At 35.7% G+C, this 11,412-nt stretch overlaps 2 protein-coding genes across 2 annotated transcripts; one reads left to right on the forward strand and one right to left on the reverse strand.

Moving 5' to 3' along the window:
- The first annotated feature begins 733 nt into the window (after window positions 1–733).
- LOC108200099 (protein NRT1/ PTR FAMILY 5.1) lies at window positions 734–6,603 on the forward strand. Its single transcript, XM_017368163.2, has 4 exons — window positions 734–915; window positions 1,631–1,848; window positions 2,969–3,525; window positions 5,445–6,603. The coding sequence occupies exons 1-4, from the start codon at window positions 735–737 to the stop codon at window positions 6,328–6,330; spliced, it is 1,842 nt and encodes a 613-aa protein (XP_017223652.1). The 5' UTR covers window position 734; the 3' UTR covers window positions 6,331–6,603.
- A 194-nt stretch (window positions 6,604–6,797) lies between these two features.
- On the reverse strand, window positions 6,798–8,758 carry LOC108198770 (glucan endo-1,3-beta-glucosidase 5). Its single transcript, XM_017366540.2, has 2 exons — window positions 8,295–8,758; window positions 6,798–8,069 (listed from the first exon to the last, which is right to left on the reverse strand). The coding sequence occupies exons 1-2, from the start codon at window positions 8,657–8,659 to the stop codon at window positions 6,929–6,931; spliced, it is 1,506 nt and encodes a 501-aa protein (XP_017222029.1). The 5' UTR covers window positions 8,660–8,758; the 3' UTR covers window positions 6,798–6,928.
- Between the last annotated feature and the right edge of the window lie 2,654 nt (window positions 8,759–11,412).

Here is an 11,412-nt window from a genome sequence, read left to right on the forward strand (position 1 = left end):
CCTCTGCACAATTTCCTTAAAATTAAGGCAAATGGTAGTACTAAGGGTATTCTAGTATTGTGTGAGTTTTGTGTCAGGGGAATGTTATACAGGACATATATACTACATAGTTTGATGCCGAATATATGTATAGAGCTCGTGTATCACATTCATAATGCAGAACCTAATATGTCGAGACCTTGGTGCAACAGTAGATAGGACACTTCTACAAATATATAGCTAGGTTTAGGACCTTACTACTCCGAGATCAAGGGTGTGGCCCTGGATTAATTGGCGCTGAAAAGTGCCTCACACCACTGGAGTAGTACCAATACTGTATACAGTACTAATGCAATTCCCTCAATGCCATGCAACACGACTAATTAATTCACCTTGTCTCTTAAGGACAGGAAGAGAGAAACCCACTAAATCTGAATTTTCAGCTAAAGCTGTTAAATTTACATTATATATGATATGCTGCAAGAAGCGCGGTAAGGTATGTTGCAACAATCATCTGTCAGGGATCCGGACCCCTTTTTGTATTGTTATTATGTATATGGTGAATTTATTTTCTGACTGTTACATCAAAGTTATTTTTTGTGCTCTCTTGTTTTGTTACAGAAGAAGACTAATTAGATGCAGCCGTGAAACATGAGTTGGCTTCAGATGGGGCCAAAACTATATACCGGCTGTTCAGGTAAGCCACGCAAGATGAGCTACTCATTTGGCCATATATAAGTATTCGTAAGCTCAAGATGTTTCATATCAACTCATCCCTTTTTCGTCACTCCAATATATGTAACACACATATTATATTTATGAATCAGGTAGCAATGGAATCCAAAAGTTTCACTCAGGATGGCACTGTTGATCTTCATGGACGCCCTGTGCTTGCTGCTAAGACCGGAAAATGGAAAGCTTGCTCTTTTCTAGTCGGTATTACTTTCACTCTCTCTACACATATAGGAACGGAATTTCTAGAGGTCACAGTAGAAACTCTTGTGCGAACTTATGTAGTCTGGTATATGATGAATAAGCTGCAGTTTTTAAAAAAGTTCTCAATCCTTATGGTTCTTCATATTTGTTTCTCTGATTCCATCTTTTCTTAGAAAAGATGATACTTAACTTATTTACTTTAATGTGGGGTCGATTATATATATGAAAATATATTATTTATATGACATTATTCCAGTAAGGTATCCAATCTCGATAAGCAGCTGCGGATGAACCACAAATATATTTTTTGTTTTATTTGCTTGTAGTTCCACATGTATCTATCACTTCTCGTTTACAGATGTTGAGATGTTAAGGTAGGGTTCATGCCTCTTCTGATCCCTGCAAACTGCAAATTTATATTCTGACATTTATACATATTGATAATTTATAAGCTTCCCTTTTTGTCAATTAGACTCCAAAGTCCAAACTACAACATTGTAAGATGTACAACATTTAATTGCAATGTAACAATGAATTTTAATTAATTGTAATCCCGAACCTGTGTATAAATTTTCATTTTTATGTATTTAATTTGTTCATCTTCACTGATATGTATGCTCACAAAGAAGAAAAGCTATCTGCATGAGATAACTTACACTTGGTATTTTTAACTTTTTATTATTTCCAAATCATGAAATTGATTTGATGATGGCAGGCTACGAAGCATTTGAGAGAATGGCTTTCTATGCAGTTGCTTCTAATCTAGTAGTTTATTTAACAACACAGTTTCATGAAGAGACAGTCCCTTCTGTAAGAAATGTGAACAATTGGTCAGGATCAGTCTGGATTACACCAATCTTGGGAGCCTATATAGCCGATTCCTACTTGGGTCGATTCTGGACCTTCACAATATCATCTCTCATTTATGTCGTGGTAATCTAATATACTATCCTTCTATATTCATACATATACATATTCATGTTTTTTCTGCATTATTGATCAATAGCAGAAATTTAAAAACAAGTCTCCACTGAGGTTCTACCCTCGACCTCTCCTTAACAAGGAAAATGGGCATCTCTACATAAGCAGAGATCACATTTTTGTTCATCCAGTCATATTTTTACAAATTTTCTAGAAAAAACAAAACCAGATATAATTGTTTGGCCTATGTTTCACTTCATGCAGCTACTCTTTTGGGGGCCAATAGTTGATCAAAAATTCGCTGATAGGACCTGTTTAATGAGTGGTGACAAATATATATAGTAGGTTACCTTATCAGATGGGTACTGTAACCATATACTTTGTCACAATTGGCTTCATATATTGATAATGCTTATTGAATTGATGGATATAATTGGAATCATTTGATCGACAATGATATATCTCTATCTGCTGTCTGTATTTCAGCAAAGAGAATCCTGGCCATATACGTCGTACCCATATCTCTTTTTCTGTTTTTATTCTTCTGTGGCAATTTTGTTATCCACACATGAATTTTCTCTTGTTTAACCTTATGAGCAACCTAAAATTTTCCTCTCTTATAAAACCTTAAAAACAATTTAAATATGTTCCTCCTAAATTAGAAGAACTCGATCTGTAACTCTATCTGTGATGACAATACCAGATGGTGAATTATGAATAGTTTGTACTGAGAAACTTGATTTCACTCGCAAGTAATCTATAACAAATCTATATCTATATATATGTCAATTAAGTTCAAACAATTACCTCTAGTTCCTAACGTTGAGAACTATACATAGTTTTACCTAAGATTCTCCGGTGTTATGTATAGACCTGTGCTCAGATGAGGACTTATAGTCGGTGATTTTTATAGATGGCACTTGTGATTTGGTTTAAGATACAAATTTAGTACAAATCACCACTTACCATTGTACAAGTCAAATGGTCTGCAATTATATCACCAGTCTAAATAAAACACGAATCATTTGTTAGCGTTTCTGATTTTAAGCTTCTCACTGGAGGCGCTATATAAATATATTGATAAATATATTAATAATGTTGGGTTATAGTATATATTTGTTATGATTTGCAGGGAATGGTGCTGCTGACAATTGCAGCTTCAGTAAAATACTTGAAACCAACTTGCGAAAATGGAGTATGCAACAAAGCTTCCACTTCTCAAATTGCATTCTTCTACTCAGCTTTATACATAATTGCAGTTGGTGCAGGCGGAACAAAACCAAACATATCAACATTTGGTGCTGATCAGTTCGACGATTATGACCCCTATGAAAAAAAACTCAAGGGATCATTCTTTAACTGGTGGATGTTTAGCTCTTTCGTTGGAGCTTTAATGGCTACTGTTGGTCTTGTCTATATTCAAGAAAATTTGGGATGGGGATTAGGCTATGGCATACCAACTGTAGGCCTCCTAATCTCACTTTTGATTTTCTACACTGGAACCCCATTGTACAGGCACAAAGTAAGAAAATCGAGTAGTCCTACCGGAGATTTGTTTAGAGTTGCTGTTTCGGCTTTTGCAAACAGGAAGCTTGAGCTACCAATAAATTCATCAGAGCTTCATGAATTTGAGCCTCAACATTATATAGATACTGGAAAACGCCAAGTCTATCACACTCCAAATTTCAGGTGAGCTAGTTTACAATTTGATAAACTTGCGAATTTTTTTCATTTATTAATTCATGTCTTGTGTATTTATGTAATCATCAAAATCCAAGAAATTGCTAAATGCTATGGGTTATCCAAAAAAATGCATCTTCATGATATGAGATAACCCTATAACCGATCAAGGTGGATGATCGACATTTTCTGCATGCATCTTAATTAAAGAGTACTAGCTAAAGAACATCATGCATATGCAGTACATAACCTAAAAGATATCTTGTTGCATGTAAATGCCCACATTGTTGAAAAGACGAAGGAGAATGGGGACTTTTTTCACTGCCAGAACTTGCATGATACTACTGGAGAAACAAATCTGTCTGGATATATTCTCCATTGTCCTTGAGCTTGCTCCTAGTGGCAGAGCCCCCATTAGGACAGAAAATTACGTGTTTTCAAGTGTTAAGTAACCAGCCCTTTTAAGACCAGACAAGCCTGAGCTTGCTAAAGGTAGTAATCAAGTGGGAGGACTTGAACCCGAGACCCCTCTCTAAACCGGCCTCTAAAACCATGTTAAGTAACCGGTCCATCATCCATGAAGACCCTAATAGAATTGGGGCAGGGGCTATTTTTAACAAAACAAATGCTAGTTTCTCCAGAGAACTTGTAGGTATGGTTTCTGTTCTTTAATTCGGTAAATATTCCCCATGTGCACCGTTCACTTACATTGCTATAGCTTTATAGATACCTCAGATTTCACAAATTAAAATTGGAAGTCGCTTTCTTCCAGTTTATGCTTCTTCATACACAGGGAAATAGCTGATATAGTGCAGTAGTGCACCATGCACTTTATCTTTGATCTGAACCGAACTATTGCGGACCACCAGTGCATTTACAGAGTATAGTTCATGCATACGTATAGAGTGCATCACTGTACTCTCTATACGAGACTTGAAGAGAAGTCTCTGCTATAATATGCTAGGAGATTCCTAGTATATTTTGCTCTTTTAAGTGCGTTTACTGTTGAGTTATGGGTTCTCTTAAGACCTCGAGGTATTAGGAAGAGGGTTTAGTGGTTACTTATCAGGAACATATATCATATTCTAACATTTAGAATTAATTAAAAAAGAGAAAAGAGAGAGCATTACAATAAGAAATAGTGAAGTTTAGATCAAAGCTGGGACTAATAGTATTACTTTCCTCATTCCAGTTTAAAATCTAAATATCAAAATCCAATATGAACTACCTCAGAGTAATGTAAAATATATATAATTATAGTTACTGGTACCCGAAAAAACAAAGGCTACAAAAGCAAGGTCTAATGCGTTTGGACTCGACCCTCTGTGTGATGCAGTTCTTGAGTCTGATGCTCTGAGAGAGAGAGAGAGTAATTAATGTCTTGAGAGAAAGTTAGGGGGCAGAAAATCCTTGTCACACCCTTGAGGAGCGATGGTCAATCTTACTCCTAGTAAAAGCTGCTGCAAGCTTGCAACTTCACTTCCAGTCTTCCCTTATTGATCTGGTCCAGAAAAACCCAGTAAAATTTTCTTCTTGTCAATAATCGAACATACCAACTAAATTGCAGTTGTTATTGTAGGCCAAGGAAAGTTGTGGACATGAAAATTGAAATCCGATAAAAAGTGTCACCCATCTTGAACACCTTAAATATGTGAAACTTAGATATCATACATTCTGAAATCTGAGGTATTTGCCTGGCATGGCACTCCCTCAGCAAATTATAAACTAAAGTTTTATAAATAACTTTAACCAGATACTTAATGAGAAATATGAAACTGATGTTAACATTAAGAAATAATATATTTCTGCAAACCATCACTTCACTTTCTACAGTATACTTTGCTTGTTTGACAAATATGCTTATGTACATTGCATGATTTCTTGGAAGAATTTTGTCTAATATGATAAAAGCTAACAATGTTCTGCAGATTCTTGGATAAAGCAGCAATTCGAGACAGTAACAATAGTGCAACTAGTGGGTCAAGGCCACCATGCACTGTGACTGAAGTTGAAGGAGCAAAGCTTGTCGCAGGGATGATCATGATATGGCTAGTGACCCTCATTCCTAGCACAATTTGGGCCCAAATTAACACTCTCTTTGTTAAACAAGGCACCACCCTGGACAGACACTTAAGCCCGAACATCCAAATTCCAGCAGCATCGCTTGGAAGTTTTGTTACATTCTCAATGCTAGTTTGTGTCCCGATGTATGACAGGTATTTTGTGCCACTCATGCGGAAGAAAACAGGGAACCCAAGGGGAATAACTCTACTTCAAAGGCTTGGAATTGGATTCGTAATACAAATCATAGCCATTGGAATCGCTTATGTAGTGGAAGTTAAACGAATAGATGCTATTAAGGTGCATCACATCTTAGGGCCTCAAGAAATTGTCCCAATGAATATATTTTGGCTATTGCCTCAATATGTTCTCTTAGGTGTTGCAGATGTATTTAATGCCATTGGATTGCTTGAGTTCTTCTACGATCAGTCCCCTGAAGACATGCAAAGCCTTGGGACAACATTCTTCACTAGTGGAATCGGGGTGGGGAACTTTTTAAATAGCTTTCTGGTGACAATGGTTGATAAAGTAACAGGAAGCAATGGAGGAAAGAGTTGGATCGGAAAGAATTTGAATGATTCCCACCTCAATTACTATTACGGGTTCCTCTTGGTTATATCTGCACTGAATCTGGGAGCTTTCCTGTGGGCGTCAAGCAAGTATATCTACAAGAGAGAGTCAGTGAAAACTAAGGATGGAAGTGGTAATATTGAAGGTGTAGCTCTGGAGACAATTACCTTAGGGCTACCTTAGTGTTAATGAGGTTCACAATAACTACTCAAAGCCTGTAAAAACCTAAGCTTTATTGTATTGAAGTAGTGATCTCTAGGTGTGTAATATGTGTCCTAATGGTGCTTCAACTTTAGAGCTCCAGGAATGGAACTAAAATTTAGCAGCTGGGAAAACTGCTCCAAAATATGTATGGTTTACAATGTTATGTTCTAACATAACAGTACAAATAGGTTGAATTATATGGACTAAATCAATTGATCAGCATTATATTTTTATGCGGTCTGTTTTATTTAATTCTTTTCTTTTTGCTACCTTTTCTCAGAGCTACCGATGATACTGGCATGGTGATAACACCAATCTGGAAATAAGTTTCTGCAATCGGATTATTCGAAGTTACCAAAACTCAGATATTCATAGAAGTGTTTTATTTTCTTTCGATATTTAATCTGCAGAATGTTCTGAGTCATCATCTTCAGTGCAGAAGAAAATAGAACTCCAATCAAACTCCATATTTGAAAAAAAATGATGATGCTAAAAGAATTCTTATAGAAGTCAGATCCATAAATTGATGGATCTAAATAAATTTCATATACAAATACTGATATTGCTAGTTAAGAGTTCAAAAAACACAAGCAATAGTCAGACCAATAAGAAATTTAAGGGCCATGGCTAAGCTTCCGTTCCTTTCAACTCCAGCTGTAGTATAAGTTCTGTTCCGAGCCTTTGGATGCTTTCCTACATCGATCATGATCTCAAACCGACAATTGGTGTCATGAGATGGATCCACCGTAGAAATAGCAGCCAAACCGTTGAAATTACATGAATCTCTCTGTTGATTCTTGGTCTGATAATACATGTTAAAAGCATAAGAAGCATTGCTTTTAGCATCCAGTGCACCGCAAGATGATCCATAGCCAAGACTTGTACAATCTGCATTACTACAAGCATAACTAACACCTTCTGCTAAAGTGGGATCCGAAAGACTAGCTTGAGGAGCCATAACACACCATTGCTTAGACAAGTATCGAACACCTTTAGCTGGGACTAAAGCTCTATTGCTTCCAAGATTAAGCTGATATTTAAGAGATCCATCGTAATTGAAAAGACCCCAATGCCTCTCAAAATTTCCAGGATCAATGCTCTTGGCATCCTCGTCTATGAGTCCGAATAAATAAATTTCAGGAGGAGAACTTGGACGCTTAGGAGTCCCCTGGCCCTTGATTATACGGTCAAATAGTCCTTGGTTAAATCTCCTTGCATAATTTTTGTTAGCATTGGAGTCACCATCAGTAGGCCATCCAACTTCTCCAATAATAATTGGCAATGATGAAAAACCATTCTTTTCGAGTGCCCAAACAAGAGTGTCAAAGTTAGCATCGAATACATTAGTGTATGAAATGGAACCATCGACAACAGGGGCAGCATTTCCAGAGAAGAAGGCAAAATCTACTGGGAAATGTGGATCGGCATAGAGACTCAAGAAAGGGTATATATTGATAGTGATCGGAGAAGCACTATCACTGAGGAACTTAATTATTGATATCATGAGATCATGAATATCAGACCGGAAATTACCACCTGAGGGTACGTCCGTGCTGCTTTCATAAACATCAGCATTGAGCGGTACAGTAACCTTCACTTGTCGGCCTAATCCAGCCTTTATAAGTGCAGCTTGAACATTTTTCAGAGCTGGAAATGTTGTTTGTAGAAATGAATCTTTGTACGTTTTCAAAAATGGTTCGTTCCCCACTGCGACGTACCTAAAGTTTTAGAACAAACAAACAAATGCAGAAAATGTAAAATTAGAAATCACAGAGTGACATTCTGTGCAACCATAATGGTCTGTTTGGAAACCTGGATTTCATTTGAAATCCTGGATTTGATCAAATAACGTGTTTGGTAATTTGAATTTGATTTCATTTGAAATCCACACATTCAAATATTAGTATAAATCTGAGAATTTGAAAAAGGGCGATCATACTAACCTTATATCAACTCCATATTTTGAGATAAATGCAGAAACATTCTGAGAAACCCAATCCTCTGCAACACGAACACTGCTGGCAAGAGGGGCCAAGAAGTCATTAGGAATCCCAAGCATAACCTCAATGCCAGTATTTCCAAGAGCCTGCAAAACCCAAGGCTCGGCTTCAAAAAGCTTAACTTTCTTTAATCCATTGTCCTTGATCAACCTCACCACTATCTCCGGTTGTAATGGATGCGTTGCACGCGTTCCCCAGTTGACTCCCAGGCCATGCACAGCAACTAGACCTTTATGCTCATGACCAATTGACAAGAATGTCACAAACAAGACTAAAATGTTGGCCAAAAAATAGCGTAAATAGTCCATAGCTAATTTTTCGCAAGGTTTGCTCTACTCTTCTCTGATGTTTTTTGACTCATGAATATTTATGAAACATTAGAATAGACTAGGCATGTCCTTGATGCTAAGAAATGGAGGAAGTGCAGCCAAGTTATTCAAAGAGTAAATGTATGACAAAGGTGATGCCCAAATTCCCAATGCAATACTTGCACGCTGCAGAGAGCATCAAAACATAACTACTCCCAAAGATATCTGATCTTAATGTAACAAGTTAATAAAAAGTAACTTTGTAACATGGGACTTTCTCTTCTACTACTCCAAAAGGATGCAAATAAAGTTTCTTTAACAAAACAAGCCTGACTTGTTGGCAGCTCGCCCAGAATATACGTACCGTATACATCTAACGGGAAAAAAAACGCTCGACGAGAAAAATCTTTGGAGGAGACAATTTTCTGCTGGATGACAATATAGCACTGGACCTGGCAAACAGTTCGTGTCGTTCGTGTCGTGTACTTTCGTGTCGTGTACTTTCGTGTTTTCGTGTACTTGAACCCAAACCCGAACCCAAACTGTTTCGGTTTCGTGTACCAGTTCTGAAACACGTACACGAACCGAATTATTTCGTGTCAACACGAACCGTACACGTAAGTACACGAAAAATTTCGTGTACCTTCCGTGTACCACGAACAGTCCGGATAAAATGTACACGAAATACACATTTGTACACGAAAGTACACGAATTTCACAATAAATCTATTTTTTTTTTCAATTTTTCTGTGACAAACAATAGATTAGACATATAATAAATGCATAAGATAACAGAAATGAAATAACATAACTGAAATTGATTAAACAACATATATAAATAAGTATAATATATTTTTTAATTTATATTTATTTATTTATTTCGTGTACTTTCGTGTCGTTCGTGTACTTATATTAAAAACCGAACCCGACACTAATAGTAACGTGTATTTTTCGTGTTTGTGTACTTTCGTGTTCGTGTACCGAATATTGAAAACCAAACCCAAACTTTTCGTGTCGTGTTTTCGTGTCGTGTACCGAATTACCAACTCTATATAGCACACTCCTTGATCATACATCAAAAACTTACGATTAAGCTATCTATCAATTTTTTTCGCTGATAATATGCCTTGACATTCGTATGTCAGGGACATGACCCTAACTTGTTAAGCCAATCTTTTGAAAAACGCCTTCCTTTGTTGGTCCATGGAATCAGGATCTTGGTTTACTTTTTCGAGGCCAAACTCTGGCCAAGTTGATAGGAGAAGAATAAAAATATGAACATCTGGCTGAAACAATCTGGTGTAAGGTAAGCTAGTTTGATCTTCAAAATCAAACTCGGGAGCACAGTCTCAGACATTTTTCGTCACAAATTTATTTAATTGGTATGACTAAGCTAAGCTAGTAGTCTCAGAGAATTTTCATAACTACTTATACTCCTCAAGTAACTTTATATAAAATTGAAACTTTGATAAAAAAAAATACTAATAATAATTAATTCCGTAAAAAAAAATAGTTGATGAAACCAAACACGGCACATCTGACACCCCGCCCTACTCACGGTTTTTATTTAATGGCCGCCAGTAGGGATGAGCAAAACCGAACCAAAAACCGAAACCGAAACCGAAACCATAAAAAACCGAACAAAACCGCACCATTAAAAACCGAACCATTTAATAACCAAACCGAATAAAAACCAAACCAATAATATGGTTACAGTTTGGTTTTAAATTTTCTAAAAACGAATATAAACCGAACCGAACCGAATAAAATTAATTATATATATATATATATAATTATATATAATAATAATATCTTAATTTAATTTTATAAATTATATTATAATTTTTTTACTGCATGGTCAAGTTTATTTTTAACCCAACCAATTATTAATTGTTAGTATCCACTGTCTTTGGACTTTAATATGTCATCTGCTTATAATCTTTTGAATTCTGTACAGATGTTCTTACATATGCTAAACCAAACAATCATGCTTGCTAATATTTTCAAGTCTGCTTTACTCTCCCTCATTTTGTTAATCATTAAAGCTTTATCAATCTGGTAAAACTTATTCATTTACTTAGTGATTGCACCTTGCTTTCTTGTACTCAAATTCTAACATCCATCTAATATTAAAAAGATAACAAAAAAAAATTTAAAATTAGAAAAACAATATAAGAAAATTTTTAATTTGATTTAAAACCGAAACCAAACCATTTTCAAACCGAAACCATGATTAAAAACCGAAACCGCACCAACGGTATTTATTTTGGTTTTTGTTTTTGATTTTAGAAACCGAATAAATATGGTTACGGTTTGGTTTTCGGTCAAAAACGAATCAAACCGAACCACGCTCATCCCTAACCGTCAGTAACTAACTCTGAATATAAAAGGTAATGCTAGGTCCACAGAAATAGATACAGAAATGTTCACAGAATGACGTGTATTATCTTTGCGCTCTGCTGTCCTCTTTAACTCTGTACTCTATTATGGTTTTTTCCTTTTCAGCTTTGACACTTAAAATCTACCGTTATTGTTTTGTTATACACATAGATTATATGTTTAATAATTTTTTTTGACAACTTTTGTATAAACAAATATATTTGTATTATGCTTTTAATATATTTTTTCTTTTACTTTTTGTATCCAATATATTATTATCTTTATAATTTGACATTTTTCTTCCTTTTATTATACAATTTATTTACTGTATTTTTGTACCGGACTTATCTATTTTGTATTTCAAAAATTTTAAA

This window comes from Daucus carota, chromosome 8 (genome assembly GCF_001625215.2).
Source record: "Daucus carota subsp. sativus chromosome 8, DH1 v3.0, whole genome shotgun sequence".
In the NCBI taxonomy this organism is placed as follows: Eukaryota; Viridiplantae; Streptophyta; class Magnoliopsida; order Apiales; family Apiaceae; genus Daucus; species Daucus carota.